Genomic DNA, 19,648 nt, shown 5'->3' on the forward strand with positions numbered 1-19,648 from the left:
CAATGAAACCGCGGGAGGAGTTCTGACTGACATCGGAAGTGTCCAATCAACAGTCCGGCTGGGGAGAGAGGCGGGGACAGATGGAGGGGTGGAATTCGCCAATCAGATGGAGAGGCGAGGAGAGGAGAGGCGGGATTTCCAGTCAGGTTGAGCTGCGCTGTAACTCGCCATTTTGTGGTCCGTGGTTACCGTTACAGTCATTCATTGGAAATTAAAATAACGTTTATAAACCCGATTCGTGGGAACTCTAATAAAAAATAAAGAGCGTACCATTTATCTTTAATCCCACCTGCACAATGGAGGCAAGTATGCATCAGAGAGCGCCTTTCTCATTCTTTATGTTGCTAGCCGGGCGGTGCGGGACTGACAGTCACGGCCGAGTTGCTTCTCGATCGGGTTCTTTGTGTTGAGCCGGAGCCTCACTGACTGACCTCCCTTGGTCCTGAAAACGCTTTCGGCAACTCTTCTCATACTTGACAACGAAAATAAACGCTGTGTCTTCTGCAAATACCATTGGTTATAATGTTGAAATATTCTTCATTTAAAGCGCTCCTGTGTAGTTCTTAATTAGAAAGCCAAGAGAATAAGCCGGGTTCCTCTGCTTTCACAGTCCCGTCTATTTTATTCAATGGTCTTTAAGCGTGAGGACATCAACACGAAGGCTTGTTTTTCTGCCCCTCGCTCCTCCGTTGACTTCAACCTGATTCCTTCCCATCGTCTGGTACATCTACAACCTAGTGTACGTGCAATGATCCTCTGACCTTTTAAACATTAATGGATTGCTGTCAACAACACAGTTAGAATTTCAGAATTGGTACGTGACTCCCAAATTTTACTTGTCTCCCTTTTCTCAGCCATGACAATGACTTGCTCCTGTATAGAGGATGTCCCTGATGCAGAAATAACTCGAAAGTTTCATTTTACACATCTTGTTCTGCAAACCTTTAGAATGTTATAGATGAATGACTTTATATTTACTCCATTTACATTGTGCTTCTATTAAACAATTTTCTTGTTTTACTATATTGTGAAACCAATTTTCTACGTAACAGACATACTTGCCCCATTCTTAACCTCGGATACCAGATGTAATAGGCTTGTGGTTTCTTGGCTTCAGATTGAAAACGTCAATGCAGTTGCTTCTGACGTGACTGCCTCTGTCCATCTCTCCACTACCATATTCACTCTGATTGCAAACTGTTACCTTCACCACAATTCTACACACTCTCTCTCTAGACCCATGTTTACAATCGTCTGTCCCTGACTCCATCTTGCTAGCTCATTGTTAATGTTAGTTTGCTTATTGAATTGCTAGTTTATCAACTAACATTAACTCAACTCATAAAATCCTCATCATCCATACTCATGAACTGTCTCTCCAATATCTTTCTAAGATCTTCAAATTATCCCTAATCAACTGCATACCCCATTGTGCAGCAACTCATTGTTCGAATCCTAACAGTTCGTTTTCAGCCAGACCACAATGACCAAAATCACTTCTACGACTGTGATTGATGATCCTTCATTGACCTCATTAATATAATCATAAACATTTGATATGATCATGCTATTGTTCATTGAAAGAATTATATAATACCTAAAAGACCTAACAATATCAAGATGAATTAGGCACTTATGGCACACCACTGCTATATTAAGAGGCAATGTAGAGCCAATTTGTGCACCATAATGTTCCACAGAGAGCATTGAAATAAACTTGAGAGCCAAAATCTTTTGTCAGTGCAGATTATCTCTTGTAATATTGCTTGGTACTGCACTTAAATGTCAATGTATCTTTTGTGCTCAGATCTATCTTGGAGCTTGAATCCACAAGTTTCAGCATCTAAAAGAGATTGAAGCTTAAAAGCAGTCTTTATTGTCCATGCCTAGTTTGCCTTCCAGCAGTGACAACTATGTAGTATAAGATTGATCAGCTGGTGGTCTGTTTGACTTAAAGCTAAGCTTTGTGACCATCCAATCCATCACTCAGTGACTCCTTTCCATGCCTTCACAATATTGCTTGGTTCTGCATCTCTTTTCGGCCCCACTGCATCTGAAATTCTTATCTATGCTTCATCGTGATTAAACTCCATTTTCAGATGTCTCTTTGTTGCCTTCCCAACATCAAACATTCAACTGTAGCTTGTCCAATACTATAATCTGCCAGATACGTGGTGTGCCTTGTTCATCTACCATCTCGCAGTGGAGGAATTTGGGGACGTGATGATATGCATATAGTGTGTGTGTCATCAACATATATGTAAAAGCTGATCTCTCACTCCTGGTGACATAGCAAAGCAATAGTTTATGAGGAAGAGAAGAGCCCAGATTGCACCAGAAACAGATATGACAGGAGAAACCAATTGAGGCAGTTGAATGTCTATGATACAACAATAAGGAATTGAACCACCAAGAGTAGTGCCACAAACATGAACTTTGGAAAAGAAAAAAATAAGAACAATGGACTGAGTTGATTATATTGATGGTAGTGGAGTGGTTGAAGAGGGGCAGTCAACATTGGTCACAATAAAGTTGGATGTTGGTGACTTTGACACGTTTTTCTGTACTGTTATGAACACATGATTAAAGGCTTTGAATATGAAGTGGTCAGTGAGTGGTAAGTCTTGTTCCAAGACTTTAGAGAGAAAGGGAAATTTAAACATCTGTTGTTCAAGTGATGGAGAATAGAATTTCTGAGGAGAATATTGATAGCAGTTTTGAGAGATGTGGGATTGACTTGGAGGATAGAGCCAGCATGACGTTACTGACCATGGAAATGAAAAGAAGTTGAGTAGCAAGAAACTGGTACAACATGCATTACAGTGCAGTTATGATGCTAGAAAGATCATATTTTTGAAATGGAGCTCAGTTGGGAGTTCATTAACGTGAAGTATTAAGCAAGTTAACTTGAAATTTTTTAAAATTTTGATTTGCAGGTGGATTTTGATGAACATGCTGGCAGTGACAACATTAGGTAAGCTAATGTGTGGATGTATGGTTTTGGATTATTTTATGTAATTAGTGGATTAGTTAAACATGTTAAAGATTCATTTGAATTAAGATTTTAAAAAGCCTTAACATTAAGAAAGTCGTGTAAATATAGTCAATCAAGTGAAACTAGGTGACTAATTCAACAAGTTGACAAAGAATTATTTGTGTCAGACTTAGAGTTCAGTTTGATTTCACTAATGGAACTGACCTCAGTTGCTGCAGCCCCTATTGTGTTATGCAGGTTTCAAAAAACTTCACTTTCAGTTCAGTTATGTCACTTACTGAATATTATGAGCTATGCAAGCTCTCCTTTGATTTATCATCCACTCAATTAGATGTTTGCCTTGAAATCACATATCACCACAGATTCCTGAGCATTTTTGTGCTTTATAAGCTAGATGTACTTCATGTAAAAACTTCTTGAGGGCGGGATGTTACAAACCTTATAACATGAGGAAATGTCATATTAGAAATAACATGGACAACCATAATTGAAATATACTGAGTTGAAAATTTCAACATTTTATAATGAGCTGCACAAACTGATGCTACTCTTCAAAATACATTTTGAAAACGATAATACTTTATTTTAACAAATCCTTCTGTACTTAAATGAAGTCTTTGTTTTCATATTTAATAATTTGTTTACTGAAAAGTACCTGCAAACAGTAAAAATATTACTTTACTTGTTTCTTCAAAATTAAATGGCTAAAATTATGCATTCGTTTGCTGGCCAAACTCTAAGAAATATATTCAAGAAAATTGCATTTGGACATGAGAAAAGTTTAACTTTTTATGCTAAGACAGGATATTTTTATGCTAGGATAGTTGGGTAAATTAACTTACTAATTAGTTTCATTTTGAAATTGTACTGGAGGGACTTAATTGTTAACAGTTCAAGTCCCTGAATATTTTCTATCACTTGAATTATAGTGTCATTTAATATTAAATATAACATGCAGTAGAGAGAAGAATGTATGTTGTAATGCAACTATTCTGAGCAGGGGCAGAGGAGGTAAAGGAAGAGGAAGAGGTGGGCGGATGGCCAGAGGTGGCAGAGGAAGAGGCAGCAGAGGTGTTTTTGGAGGACTTAAGGACCTCGAGCCACCAAGTAGAGGTGAATCATCTGGCAGATTTGGGCGAGGACAAGTAACTGCTAATGGATTTGGCTCTGCAAGGTATTTCTCATTTCATTTATTTTCCTCTCCTATCCTTGAGATGATCATTGATATGGGTACATTTCCAAAAAGCAGTAGCTCTTCAGTGTCCCATTCAAGAGAATCTTCTTTATTGGTAAACGTGGACATTTATATATTGGTAGCATAAATTACCTGAGGGCCATCAAAGCAAGTGTCAGCCTGCCCTCAGCAAAACATATTTTTGTAGAAGATTATTTGATAGTGATCAGAAGAGAGGGGGAGTGGCCCACTTTTTGTTTTTTGTTCCAACTTGGGGACAAAAGCTAATTTGTGTTTATATATCAACCAGCCCTAGTTATGCCAGTAGAATTCCACACTGATCAGAGATCAGGCATGGTTTCATGCAGTATAATTTCTTTGAGGTACAAAACGTTCACTGAAAAGTGGAACAAGCATGGATATTACTCAATTAAAAGAAAAGGCCCACATTGTTGCTATATAGAATAGTAAGCATGAGATTTTGGAGGTTTTAAAAATCAATAAAGAGTAATCAAGAAATTGATGAAATGTAACAATAGAATATGAGGAAACAAGCAATAAATATAAAAATTCTGCAATGATTAAAAGAAAAAGATTAGTAAAAGTAAATGTGGGTCTGTTGTTATGGTAAGAAGTGAGAAACTCAGTCACTGTGGTGAAGTAAAACATTTTTCTCTTTCCTCTGTGTGCAAAGTAATTTACAGGCGGAGGAAGGTTAATGGAACATAATACAGTAAATATGGGCATGCACTTGAGCATTGCGCAACTGTTGGAGCACAAAATGCCTCTTTTTATACAGTCTTCTTTTAACAAGCTTGAATTTACCTCATTTCTTTTGATTAGTTTCCTATTCACCTGACCTTACATGATACTTCCTTTCAATAATGTTGCATTGGTTCCCAGTCTGATCTAAACCTTGCATGTACACCTTTCCCTTATGTGCTTTTATTTTCTCACCTATTTTCCTGTTTGAAAATTAACATCTACAGTCTTAGGCAGCCTCTTTTTTTTTCAAATTACTATTTTTAGGCAATATCTTCTTGCAGATTATCAGACTCCAAACACATTGCCTATTCAGCATACCATTGTTTAATTAAGTGGGTACACTACCTTGTAGTGTAATTTCTAAATGCCAAACTGATTTTTAGCTTTCCACCAACCTCTCTGTTAAGCTTATTTTAAATCAATGACTTCTATATCTCCTTTTCTATCCCATGTTCCAACAGGGTTCCTAAGACAGGAGAAATTATAATGGAGAATTTAAAAATGGCAGAGATGTTGAAGAAATATTTTGTATCTGTTTTCACAGTAAAGACACAGAAAACATAATGAAAATAATGGGGAACTGAGAGTCTAATGAAAGTGAGGAATTTAAAAGAATTATTAGTAACAGAATTTTCCTGGAGAAATTAATAGGGCCAAGTGTCAAATCCGCTGGATCTTATGATCTACATCATATAGGGTTTAAAAGAGGGGCTGCAGAGATGGTGCATGTTGGGTTTTGATTTTCAAGAACACCTTAGATTCTAGAAAGGTCCCAGTAGATTTGGAAGGTAGTAAATGTAACTCTGCTATTCAAGAAATGAGGCAAAGACAAAACTGGAAACTGAGAACTACAGAACAGTTTGATATAAAGTAGTGGTGAATATGCTAGAGACTATTATTCAGGACTTGGTAACAGGAGACTTAGAAAATCTTATGAGTTGGTGGAATCAAAACTGTCTTATGAAAAATAAATTGTGCTTGACAAATCTGTTCTGTTTTGAGGATACAACTAGCAGGGGAATCAGTGGATGTGCTATACTTGGATTTTCAAAACTTTTCGATAAGTTGAAGATAATGGGAGCATCGCAGAAAGTAGCTGAGAAGAGATTGAAATTGTATGGTTATCTGGTGCAGACAAAAAAAGGAAATGTGGTGAGGAAGCTGATGGAGATGGGACTGCCACCAAGAGGGCGAACAGGAAGGCATAAAGCTAGATGGAAAGATGTGGTGGCGAGAGATTTAAACACAGTGGGATTGGAAGTGATGTGTGTGACTGACGAGGAGTGGAATAAGGGTGATCAACCAGCATTGTGGCGAGCCAGATAAAATGGAAAAAGCCAAAAGAAAATTTGATAAACTGCCACATGAGAGGTTTGTTACACCAGATTATTGCTCATTAGATTTGGGGTAATATATTAGCATAGATTGAATAATGTATTAGCATGGATTGAAGATTGGTTAACGACAGAAAATGGGTCATTCTTGAGTTGGCAGGTTGTAACAATTCGAGTTTCACGAAGGCTTGGGGCTCAGCTATTTACAATCTGTATCAATGACTTGGATGAGGTGACTGAGTGTAATATATCCAATTTGCTGAAAGCTATGAGGGAAAGCATGCTGCAAGGAGGATGCAGTGAGGCTGCATGGATATAGATTGGTTAAGCAGTTGCGCAACCGGGTGGCAGATGGCGTATTTGTGGAGAAATGTGAAATTATCAACATTGGTTGTGAGAATAAAAAAGCAGAATATTTTTTAAAAGGTGAGAAACTATTAAGTATTGGTATTCAGAGGAATTTGAATGTCTTGTACGTGAATTACAGAAAGTTAGCATGTAAGTACAGCATGCAATTGATAGGTAAATGGATATTAGCCTTTATTGGAATATATAGGGTAAGGAAGAATTAATTATATAAGGCTTTGGTGAGGTCCCATAATTGGAGTGTCCAGTTTTGGTCTCCTTCCCGAAGGAAATATTTGCTTGCCTTTGAGGGGGTGAAATAAATAGTCACTGGAATAGTTGCTGGGACGTGAGAGTTGTCTTATGAGGTAGAATGGGCTTTGATTCTTTGGCATTTGGAAGAATGAGAGGTGACCTTGTTGAACTATACAAGATTCTTGGAAGGCTTGACAAAGTAGATGCTGACAGTCTGTCTTCCCTGCCTGAGGGAGTCTAGAACTGTGGGTCATAATCTCAGAATCGGAGATCAGCTATTTATGACCAATACACGGAGAAATTTCTTCGAACACAGGGTTGTGAATCTTTGGAATTTTCTATCCCAGAGGGCTGTGGATGTTGAGTCTCACAAAGGAAATCATGGAATAAAGATGAGAAAGTGGAGTTGATGTAGAAGATCAGCCACCATCTCACTGAATGGCGAGGAAAGTTTGAGTGACCATATGGCCTATTCCCATTTTGACTTTTCATGTTTTATTGGTCCAAATAGTTCATCGGCAGACTGTGTGGTGCATTTACTCAATGAATCATTGTTTTGTGTCATTGAGAATAATGTAATCTTACTACACAGTAGGAGGGTCATTCAGCCAAATGTACAGGATTTTTTGACTCCTTCCATCCAGATTTGCAAAGTTTTTGACATTACCCATTATTTTAATTATAATTTCTAAAATACTTAAAATGATATTTTGTTGGAGTTGATTAGGAACTTAAGAATGCTCTTAACTGATCGTAGTAAGAACAATAAATTCTATTTTCTTTATGCTAATATCCCTCATTTTGATTAACACAGAAGAAAAGGTTTAATATTACAAATGATCTTACGCTCAGCATTAAAATTGTTAACTTCATGTGAATTGTGTTTGCTCATCTGAGTTAAAATGTTGTTTTCTGTTTTAGACGTGGTGTAGGAAATACTAGAATGCGCCCCTACCCAGATCCTCGTGGACGAAGAGGACTGTCTAGGTTTGGTCCACCACTTACAAGGGGAGGGATGGAATGTCCTTTTGATGGGCAGGGAGATATGTCTTTCCCTCCTCCTGCAAGGTAAGGGTCTTCCAAGTTTTGGTAGGAAATTAGAAACATTGCAACCAGCAAATGGGATCCTGGGCTTTATAAGTAGAGGCATAGAGTACAGATGCAAGAAGGTTAAGGTGAACTTTTTATTAAATACTGGTTTGACCTGAACTGGAGGATTTCTTCCAATTCCGGGCCCCATACTAAGGTAGGATGTGTAAGGAAAGTTATGAGGGTGTACAGAAAAGATTTGAGAATTGTTCTAGGGTGGGGAGGGACTTCAGTTAGATTGGAGAAGCTGGGGCTGTTCTTCTTAGAGAAGGTTGAGAGGAAATTTGATGAGAGTTGCCCAAGGTCATGAAGGGTCTGGACAAAGTAGACAGGGAGAAACTGTTCCTGTGGGCGAAACGGTTGGAAACCATAAAACACCAATTTAAGATGAATGGCAAAAGAACCAAAGGCGACATGAGATAAGCTTTTTAATGCAGCAAGTCATTAGGATCTGGAATGTACTAGCTGAAAGTGTAATGGAGGCATATTTAAACATGCTTTCAAATGGGAGTTGATATCTATCTGAAGAGAAAATACTTGAAAGGCTAGGGGGAAAGGGAAGGAGTGAGATTATTAGAGTTATTGCAGAGCTGTCACAAATGGTGGGCTGAATGGCCTTCATCTGTAACCATTCTACGTTTCCATTCCAACTTTCATTTATACGACCTGCTCTCATAATTTAAACATTCAAATACTGGTATTGTTCTGGTGAATCAGTGTTTTACTCTCCCAAAGTCAATATATAATTTCTTAGATTCAGTGTTCAGGAACGAATGCCAACCTGAGACCAAACAAGGCTCTGAAAACCTGAAGCATTAGTTTTATATTCCAACCTTCTTGAGATAAAGGCCAATATCCCATTAGTTTTTTTTACTGGACAAGCACAAAGAACACAGGAACTTCTATGTTTGTCTCTTCCAAATATGTTCCCATCAAGTGCCTCCAGTTAATTGCTTGTTGTTGGTGAAGACAACAGAAGCCTGTTTGATGTAAAGAATTTTTGAATTTTGAAACAAAGCCTTGTAAGTATTTTCTCTTCAGATAAATATTTTATTAAAATGTGAAATCAGTAGACAGACCGAGCTTTGTAGCAATATATCACTGTTTATTAGTTTACATGTAGTTTAGAAAGACGTGCTGGTTGGGTGCATTGGTTATGCTAAATTCTCTCTGTGTGCCTGAGCAGGCGCTGGAGTGCGGCAACTAGGGAATTTTCACAGTAACTTCCGTGTAAGCCTACTTATGAGACTAATACATAAACTTAAAACTTACATTAACTTGAATATCAAAAATGAATTGGAGTTGTTACAAGTACTAAACCTCTGTTTTTATCTGTACTCATACTGTAATTGTTGGGTGCACAGGTTGTGATGTAATGCAAATATCCTTGAACTTTCTGGTGAGCTGATTGAAAATACATGCCTTGCAAGAGATATTAGCAGAAATGTTCTGTGCTATTACTAAGCAATGAAAATTTTAACATTTTATTACAATACTTAAACTGAGATTTTTTTTACATGTTCTGACTCCCAAAAGTCCTTGCCTTTTATGGTCTTGTCCAGCTGCTTAAAACTTTGTCTCCAAGTTTGAATAAAATATGTTTTAATTTGCTCTCCATGGTAATTAGCATTTGATAACTGTCTTGCAGATTTAGGGGTGGTGGTCCTCCTCCACCACCACTTCCTCCTCCTCCGGGACCAATGTGTTTCAGAGGACGACCCCCCTTTATTCGAGCTAGAGGCATGCAAGGAGGAGTTTTCTCACCTCGGAGAGGGTAAGTCGAACTTTTGTGGGATCTTTTGCCCAAAGCACTATTAATTCATTTTTTCTAAGTTAAACAAAATACTTAGCTCTAAGTTTTGTAATTAGCATTTATTGAAGTCAGTAATTGTTTGGAAGCCTATAAAAATCTGCATGTTAAGAATGTTTCAAATGGCTATTTAGTGTATAAGTTGATAATAGTATATTGTTAGATTTTTATGACAATATTTTGTAATGAAGAAAAGTACACCATGAAACAAAAAATTGTGATTTTATCCTTTCACACAGCTTTCACAATGGACCTGGTGCACCGCTGCCACCTCCGCCACCTGGACGGGGCCAGAGATGGCCTGGACCGCCAGGTGGCAGACACTTTTAAAGCCACATACTGTTAAATTGTATAGTGGGGTGGACACAGTTTTTTGATGGCCGGACTAGGAACAGCAAATAATAATGCTGGCAAAGAAACTTAGTTGAGACTTGTCAACAATATTTGCAGCAGCCCTCATGCACCAAATGGCATAAGCCATACAAATACATATTTCTGTGACTCTTTGGACTTTTGAAGTATTGTTTTATATAAGCTGTATGGACTCCTATTGGTGCTTCATGCACATATAAATCTTGAATGATTAAATAACCATTCATGTTTCATGTCTAGATGTCTCTGCTGAGGTCAAGCATTTATCTTTGTAAAGAATCATGAGTCAACTTTTATGAAGTTTGAAAATACTTTTGTGCAGCTATTTTACCTTAGGTAGCTGTGATTGTTTTAATAATGTTGTTTGTCTGGAAATATTGCGTGTACATCCTTATTTTTTAGAAGTGAAATGTTTTTTTTCAACTATAAAATACTGAAAGCAGTGACACTGTAAAGTGAAAGTAGTTAATGGCTGGTTGATTCCATACATGGAAAAGAAAACTCACTGTTTAAGTTTGAACTGTTAGAAACACTAAATAATGTAAATGAAATAAATGTGGATTAATGTTACTTTCTGAACCAGAAAGAGCATAATGAAAAATTCAAGGAAAATAAAAACAATATTTAAAACAGTTGTGAATTTCAAAGGGTTTTAAATTCATTTTCCCAAAATATATATATATTTATACAATGTGGCTTGACCCTTTTGATTTTGTTATTAAACAATAATTGAAGTGGAACATGTTCTGTTTGACAAACAAAAATGTTAGATAGCTAATGTATCTTAACTATATTCATTTGAATATTTTAATGAAGTAATGTATAGTAACTTTTACCATATATTCATATGAATATTCTAATGAAAGTGTTATCAGTACTTGCTACAAAAAAAGTTAATGAACAGCTGTAACTCTTCCTAATGTTGCCACATTAATGGCAGAGAAACATAGCGTAACGACGGAAAAGTATTATGGAACAGAGCCTGCCATCTCCAGGATGACCACAACCTAACTTGCCAGTAAAGCAGTTCGTTTAACAACGAATCTTGCTAGTTCCCTTTGTGCTGAGGGCTGAGTTCTGTCTTCTGACAAGTGTGCAGTTCAAGTTAACCTTAGGCTAGCCGTACCCTGGGTCTTAAATCTGCAAGCAGGAATTGTATGTACGAAGAGACAATAATTCGTTAAGGTATGGTTAACTAAATTTTATGTGGGCATGTCCCATGACATATCTGGCTTCCAGTAATATATTAATATTAAAAGGTAGCAGTAGAAGAGATTAATATTTTAATTTATAGTCCTAACCATTGAAACAAGATCTGTGGGTGATACAAATGTAGCAATTTTAATTTTGTGCAATTTAAAATTTGCCCTTAAGTTTTTCTTTAAGCCTGTTAACCAATTTTTCTAATTTTCTTCTCAACATTGCATGTGATTATTAAGTCTAATTATAATCACCACCTTTATTGTGGTGCAAGATTGATGCTGTTGTTGTCTCCTGAAAGGTAACATAGGTAGTGCATCCTGTGTGGCCTACTGGTGATGCTGAGACTACCGGGAGACTTGAGCACTATAATTCAGGTGAGAAGTTTTTGCATAATAATTTTCTTTATTTGCTTTATTTATCTGAATCTGTGCAAAACCATGTTGCTTAGTCCAATTTTGAAGTGGATACTGTGCTTTAAATTGTTGTTCTTGTAACAAAGAGCATGATTTTAATGCCACAATGCCTCAGTAGGTAAATTCACTTTATGTTTTGATGCTGAGCCATACAGATAGTGATGATCACAGGTTCAATAATTGGTCTGTGCTCAAGCAGTAGCAGAGCACAACAGTTGGTTAATGTTCCTGAGCAGAGAAGTGAGAAAATAAATGGTTTTGGTATTTCTGATTGCTCTACAGTTGTGAGGATCATCACCAGTTTGTAATTTAAGAAAGGTTTAGAAGGCACTAAAAAGTGGACAGATGGACATCAAACTGGAAGAGGATAAATTTAGTAGAGGAGAAAAATGCTTGAAGATATGGATTTTAAGAAAGGCTTTGAAGGATGTGGAATTTTAGGATTGTTTTGGAATTTGAACACAGGGCATAGTAACTGAGGGGCTTTTGATAACGGAGCGGGGACGACATACTAAACTGGGAGTCAGAGAAGTGGTGTGTGTGTGTGTATGTGTGATCTGAAGAGGGTTGCTCAGACGTTGTGGAGCAAGACAATTGAAGAAATTGCATATGAGAATCTTCATTCATTAGAGCGCGTTTTGCCAGAAGAACTGAGTGAGGATAATAGCGATGATTATCTGAAAAAGGGAGAGGTTGAGTTTTGGGTGAGCTGGTTTGTAATTGATCACAATGATGTAACCAGACAGAAGTCCTTTCTCAGTGGAGATAATGTAGATTAAGATTTTGAAAGATCATTAGCAAACAGTTATGGGATGAAAAGCTCAGCTACAAGTAAAACAGGAACCTGAGATTGTTAATCAATTTACTGTCAGCTGTGGAGTTGATGGAATCTGCACCAAAGGCACTTAGGTACAGACTGGAGCTGTTTTAGTTGTGCCAAATTTAAGCTAAGGTACATTGACTTGTCTAAAATTTGATGTTTGTTGACAATGGGATTAGGCTTGGCTGTGATATCCCTAGCAATCAAAAAGTTTACTGACACTTATTTTGGCTGACATGAAAATAGCCTGTTAGTTAAAAAAATGAGAGAAAATATGATGAACAGGTCACACCATACATTAGGAGGGACGAATGAAGTTTTATAGTTGCGGGGTTAATAGAAGAAAGTTCAAGGAATGGACAGGACAGATTATTAAATTTGAACAAGATATAGCAGATGAATCGAATACATTATTCACTATTTTTCACAAAGGAGATAATACGAACTGTACAGATGGAGCTCAGTAATCTATAAGGCACGTAAGTTTGAAAATGTCTTATGTAGGAACTTGAAGATTTAACCACCCACAGAGCACCTAGACTTAGAGCCTTCAACAAATTGAAGAAAAAGGAGCTCCAGAACTACTGAGATAATTCAGAACTTTTGGATAGCAATGTAATTCCAATAGTCAAAAGTTAAAGCACAAAATGAATAAAATTGCTTCAATAAACTAGCGATCTATAAATTTTCATTCAAAGTTCTCCTCAGAGAAAGTAACCATTTATGTTTCACAAATATCTGCCAAGATATCTCGGTTCACAATATTTAAGAAAATGGAAAATTATATCTGGTTTAGCAGTCATTTTTTTTGTTACATTCACTGATATAGGATTGTTGGCAAGTAACGAATAGAAAACTTGTTCACTTGCAACAGTTATATGAGACATGGCAGATAAGCTTTAATGTGAAAAAATGTAGGGTAATATAGTAGCAGGCAATTTAAATGCATACAGGAGGATGAGGGACTTTTTAAGATAGGTGATTGAGAATTGTGGGGTTGGGCAACATTGTGCTCTTGGAATAAAACAGCTGCTTTTATCAAAAGGGAAATAGCACTAAACACTTGGAAAAGTAATCCAGCTAACAAAAAATAAAATGAACAAGATGGTTGAAGGATGATTTATGTTTGAGAGATAGTAGCAACACTGCTTGATAATTATTTTCACCTAGAGACATAGGGAAAGGAATTAATTGTGGAGGTTGAGAAGTCCATATTGGAAGATGCAGTGGCTGCATGAACCAAATAGCATCCTTTCACTCCAACAGTTGTTATAGATTGTACCACTAGACAACATGGTTATGGAACCATATACCAGAGCTTGATTGCTATTCGGAAGGGAGAGGAAGTTAGGCAGAGGAAAATAAATGGAACAGTTTTGCAGTCGTTCATCTTTGTTTGGTTCATTTTGTTTGGACAGGTATGTTAGCATACCTTCACAAAAGTCATAGGCTGTGACTTTGGAAGAAAATAATGGAAATTAATGTGTATAATTTTTAAAAATATCTGAGGGATATCATTATCTCAAGTTGCAGAAGGTAGCTGAATAATATTTCCATCTGCCAGTACTCTTTGTGCTGATATGGATACCTCTGGCTGCTTCACACATATTTGGAAATAAAAGTGAAACTCTCATATTGTAATACTTTGTGTTGAATAACCAATGTATTTTAAGGCTTCTAATAGTCCTTTCTGAAGTTGTCAAGACTGATCTAATTGATACTATTTCTGATGTCTTCTGAGAGTTTGGCAGGAACGCTATCTGTGAAGATGCTGCTTGGACTTACAAGAAGATAAAGATAAGATGGCCTTCTCTGTTTACCATACTGCTTACAGCTCATTACCATTTTTCATTGCATGTAGTCAGAAAGAAAACCGGTTTGTCTGCACGAATCTCCAATGCCACCCCATCCAAAACTAACACAGTACTAAGTTGTGCAAGGCTAGAAGTTCCCAAATTAGTGTGGATACCAATTGTGGCAGCAGTGGGAGCAATATTAGGTAATGGAGAGGAAAGTAATTAATATTGATCATTTTCCAATGTGACACATAAGAGGGCTGTCAGTGTAAAGCCCATGAATGCTTGCTATCCAGAATCCAAAGTAAGGTGCTGGATGGGTGTCAGTGCCAATAAAAAACTAGGATGAGCAATAAATGTTGGTCTAGCTAGCGACACCCAGATCCTGTGAAAGAATAAAAAAACTTTGAGAAGTAGTTTGGGGGAAGAAATCAGAGAAGAAATCAACTGCTACACGTTTGAGTGTGCAAGGAATTAATTAGATGCATTAAATAATATTTGAGTAAATTAAAAATGTTTCTTAAGAGATTTGTTTAAAGTGAAAATTAGACAACCACATACTGAAAAAATAAATGAATGGCAGTGTGATGTACAACGGTCAGATTAATCAATTAAAGAAACAAATGAAAAATAAAAAACAAGCGAAGAAGTGTTTAAAAGAAATGTGAAAAGAGTTTTAAAAATATGGTAAAAGTTTATTGCTTCCAATGCTTGACTGATATTGCAAAATTACATTAATTTGAAATTAAATAATATGCAAAATAAAAGAAGCACTGAAGTTGCTCTTATAATGAGACTGCTGTCCAGCTTACTCGTCTTGAATAGCATTTACCAAGGTATAATGCTGCTCACACGCTCAACAAACTTGTGGAATTAAAGAAAGTGTTAAAGACAGTGGAACATAATCAAAGGGAATGATTTTCCAAGCCTGGGGAGGTAGTGGAAGCGGATACGGTAATGACTTTTAAGGGGTGTCTTGACAAGTACATGAATGAGATGGGAATAGAGGGATATGGTCCCCGGAAGAGTAGGGGGTTTTAGTTAAGTTGGGCAGCATGGTCGGTGCAGGCTTAGAGGGCTGAAGGGCCTGTTCCTGTGCTGTAGTTTTCTTTAGTGTACAAGTGTACTGTAACTAAGTTATTTATTTATTATCAGAAATAGGTTTACATTAACACTAATGAAGTTACTGTGAAAATCCCCTTGTTGCCACACTTCGGCGCCTGTTCGGGTACACTGAGGTACATTTATCATGGCCAATCACCTAACCAATACATCTTTCGGACTGTGAGAGGAAACCCATGCAGAAATGGAGAGAATGTGCAGACTTGGCACATACAATGACTCAAGTTGGAAATCAAATCCGAGTCCCTGGCATTGACACAGCAGTGCTAACCACTGTGCCATCCCTCCAGTATATAGGAGAATCAGGGTGCATGCCTAGCTGTCTACAGCCTGTTTCCCTGGCATGAATAGGTTCCCTGTTTCTTTTTATCCGCATGGAACTCCCTACTGCCAAAAAAATTGATGTATGAAAAGAAAATTGACTGGGTAGCTCGGAGTGAAACTCTCCAGTTTTCAGACTTCTGTGACACTATATATTTTTGGGGGAAATTCTGCCCAAAGACTCTGAGTCCATGAAATACTTTCAAAGGTACGTGATTCAGCATTTCACAAAACTTTATTAATATATAAATTCAAAGACTGATCTATTAAGATCCTTAAATTTTAAAATCTAAATGTTTACTTTAGAGATAAAAAGTGATCTCTCATTCACAGTGATTAATTTCTCTTTCAGCTAATAAAATGCATGTTACACTATCAGAAGTCATCAAAGCAACTGGTGTTGAGAGCATTTATCACAACTGGTGATTAAATAAAACTAAAAGAAGAGTTTTAAGTTGCCACTTATGTCACAACTGTTGCTTATTGAAATACTATTTGGAAAAAAAGTGTCCAGGTATTAAAAGAACAATGTGATGCTACTTAAACAAATTGGGTAAAACTATTTGAGGGATTTAATTAAATATCCATTTTCCTGCACGACTTAAATACATAAAACAGCAGTGAATGTAAGAAAGATTCACTGCACACAATGAACATGTGCCATATAATGTAAATAATTTTCAATTTAAATATACAAAATTGGTACATTAAATTAGAAATTTAAGATCTTTTTCATTTTAAAACCCTATTATTCATTATACTATCCATAATTAAGCTGATAACTTTAATGTCTCACATGTTTACATCACATCTTACATTTAATTTGACTTGCCAGACTACCTGGCTTTGCAAAAAAGTACATAAGCATGACCCTCAGTCGAGGAAACCTTCTCCCTAAAGTTTACTTCCAGACCTGGAAATGGTGAATAATTTTGGATACCTTGCTGTATTCCACAAGCATTTATATTAAGTGGGTGACAAACTTTATGTGAGTTAATAAAATCTGTTTGAAGTGTAACTGTTGTCGATTTTTGAATTTAAACATTCTACTCATATTCAAAATTTGAAATTTATTAGGAAGGGGCTAAAAGCAACACCTTAGTATAGACATGGGTGCAGTAAAGCAGTAGTTAAGCAATTGGACTGGTAAACTCAAGGGGTTGGATTAATAGTAGAGAAGACACAACTTTAGAAAATTTGAAACCATACACATAACTTCACAGAATGAGGCCTACAGTCCCACTGAGTCTATGGAGCCAACTAGTCAGTCCCATTTCCCCAACTCCATTCCTGTAGCTCTGCAAGTTTACAAGTTTATTTCCCTCAAGTACCAATCCAATTTCCTTCTGAAATCATTAATTGTCTGACCTTCCACCACCCTTAGCTGCCGTCTGATATTGCCTAGCAAGTCATTCAGTTATATCGAATTACTACAAAAATGACCAAAGATTGCAGTTGTTCAAGAAGGCTTGTTTCAGGATAATTACATAGTCTAAAAACATCCACTTCCTGAGAATGAATTAAAAAAGATAACTTACAGACGTTGTGATGCCATGTAACTATGAGGTTTACAACAGAGGCTGTTCAGATCATGTGCCTGCTGACATGTTTAGAAGGATTCAAGACTTCTGGCACTGTCTCGCTGTCATCTCCTACTTCAAACATATATCCAGTTTTCCATTTAAAAGAAGCAATGGGTTCTGTCTCAATCATTCACTGTGGCAAAGCATTCCATATGCAGAAAAAACACTAAAATAAATACATTTCTCTTCACCTCTCTGTCACAATTTAAGATTGATGAATCCTTGTTATTGATCTTCCACTGTCTTTTCCACTTCTTAAACTTTTCTGCTGATGAAGTAGTACCACTCTCAACTACTGTTTTATAACTAGCTTTGCAGTACTAGCATTAACTTTGTAAATTCAGTGAATTTAATGTCCTTACTTCATGCATCCAAAATTGCAGCTAGTCCTGTGACTAAGAAATGGCAAAAGTACTTGCAGCGTATCACAAGTTATAATACACTCAATGTATAACTGCTTTGACACCTGAAGATACTCAAGATGGAAGATTGCTAGCTGCGACATAAAACACCAAGGGTGGGATTTTACGACCTCGCTTGATTAGAGACTGGAAAATCCCACCCAAGGTCACAAACATTTCCGTTGTTCACCCCCTCACCCACTCTGATTCTATGGTGAGTAGGGTGGTAGAATTTCAGCTCATAGGTCTAATTACTTGACCGAATGTTAAAGGCAAAATTTCAGTTCAGTAATGCCTCTCACATCACTCAACAAATGTTTATATTCAAACAAAGAACACAATGTAATGGGAGCAGGATGACATAACTCGTAGACAAATGTTTATGTTCGAGTCAGAACATAGGTGGAAAGATAAGGAAATACTGAACAGAAAAAGTAACTCACAGACAAATGTTTAAGTTAGGAATACTGACAAGTAGAGAAAAAAAAACTTGCTGAACAGAGACTCCCCAAGCCCGATAATTACAAGCTGGCAGTTCATTACCGAGCTGTAAGGATTGAGACATTAATTAATTGCCCTCCATTGTGGCTATTAGCCACTATCAGTGGTGTGAAGTTACCAGCATTGGACTAGGGTAGGCACAATAAGTAGTCTCACAACACCAGGTTAAAAATCCAACAGTTTTATCTGGTAGCATGTGCTTTCGGAGCACTGCGCCGTCATCAGGTGAATATCATTGGATCAATGTATAAACACTCGGGATTGGATTGAGTAACTGTATAAGATTTGTTCAGTGCAGATACATGTGATTTGCCTATATAAGAAATGAGTTTACTATTTCATTTTGCGATATATTAGTAAAAGTTTTGTTTATTGTCGCATTTAGTTCTCTAGGGGAAAAGTTGTAGCATTAGTTTGATTAGGAAACGAACCTTCACTTGTTTTAAAACTGCTGTGAATTTCTGTTTGGAAGAAACTCAAATTATTTGAGTTGAAAGACCAACATATTTTCCAAAGACAGATAACAACTGCTATTGGCAGTAATTCAAATTGAACTTTCCAACATGTCAGAATGTTAAAAAAATGTTGAGATCAACAATGTTTCACAAAGTATTTCTTTTAAATTTGGTTCAGTGGCAAATATTGGAAATCAAAAATTTGTTTCAAGAAGAAAGGGATGAACAAAATACATAGTTGGATGGCATATCGTACTAGAGGCCCACACCCAGACTTATCAATCATTGCATTGACTGGGAACACAAAGAAACAAAAAAGCTGAGACAGAGACAATTGTGTCCTGTTTATGAGCTATGGACAGTGAAAGCACAATCTGGATCCGATCCAAATGGGGGAGGTACCTGATTGGATTGATATCTCCCGTTTAGCCCGGCTGAGATGGTATTATGAAGGGCCTTACCTGAGTACACCCAGTCATATAAAGGCAAAATACTGAGGATACTGGAATCAGAAACAAAAACAGAAAAATGCTGGAAAATTTCAGCACGTCTGACAGCATCTTTGGAGAGAGAACAGAACCAATGTTTTGAGTATGGATAACCCTTCAGTAGGTCATGCCCTACTGAAAAAGGTGATATTACTGGAATGGGAGTGCTTCTCCTAATTCCAATAGTGACCCCGGAAACAGGGCTGCACCACTGATTCCAACTAGACAACATTGGGGTTGTGTGTTACAATTCCAACATTCGATATCACCTGACAGAAAACTGGGCAATATGGCAAAAATCACACATTATATGGGATTTCCCTCTCTGGGTGTAAGCAACGGGGCAGCATAAACTGTCTCCTCACCTGGTGGGGTAGGGGAAACTGGACATATATGGGTTCAATTA

At 37.0% G+C, this 19,648-nt stretch overlaps 2 protein-coding genes across 3 annotated transcripts in view; one reads left to right on the top strand and one right to left on the bottom strand.

Moving 5' to 3' along the window:
• The window catches only part of utp25 (UTP25 small subunit processor component), a 33,004-nt gene extending 32,257 nt beyond the window's left edge, over window positions 1-747 (bottom strand). Inside the window, exon 1 of the mRNA XM_080200579.1 lies at window positions 290-747. Within this exon, the coding sequence (XP_080056705.1) occupies window positions 290-333 (44 nt within the window). The 5' untranslated portion in view covers window positions 334-747. The remainder of the gene's footprint in view (window positions 1-289) is intronic.
• LOC145351005 (uncharacterized) lies at window positions 148-16,832 on the top strand. 2 transcript variants are annotated; one of them, XR_013888292.1, is made up of 7 exons: window positions 148-302; window positions 2,937-2,974; window positions 3,996-4,169; window positions 7,790-7,936; window positions 9,606-9,731; window positions 11,641-16,022; window positions 16,167-16,832. XR_013888292.1 is itself a non-coding variant. In XM_080200581.1 (6 exons), the coding sequence occupies exons 1-6, from the start codon at window positions 297-299 to the stop codon at window positions 10,095-10,097; spliced, it is 582 nt and encodes a 193-aa protein (XP_080056707.1). In that variant the 5' UTR covers window positions 148-296; the 3' UTR covers window positions 10,098-10,743. The 2 variants fall into 2 exon arrangements, 1 of the variants encoding a protein (XP_080056707.1); XM_080200581.1 differs by lacking the exons at window positions 11,641-16,022; window positions 16,167-16,832 and adding an exon at window positions 10,007-10,743.
• The last annotated feature ends 2,816 nt before the right edge of the window (window positions 16,833-19,648 follow it).

The sequence above is a fragment of the Carcharhinus amblyrhynchos genome, chromosome 12, assembly GCF_965287045.1.
Source record: "Carcharhinus amblyrhynchos chromosome 12, sCarAmb.v2.hapA, whole genome shotgun sequence".
NCBI classification, from domain to species: Eukaryota; Metazoa; Chordata; class Chondrichthyes; order Carcharhiniformes; family Carcharhinidae; genus Carcharhinus; species Carcharhinus amblyrhynchos.

Bases quoted from the DNA above. Each gene is read 5' to 3' on its own strand.
- LOC145351005 (XM_080200581.1), top strand. The intron at 2,975-3,995 runs GTAAGCTAATGT...TATTCTGAGCAG, and splicing joins GCTGGCAGTGACAACATTAG to GGGCAGAGGAGGTAAAGGAA. The intron at 7,937-9,605 runs GTAAGGGTCTTC...ACTGTCTTGCAG, and splicing joins TCTTTCCCTCCTCCTGCAAG to ATTTAGGGGTGGTGGTCCTC.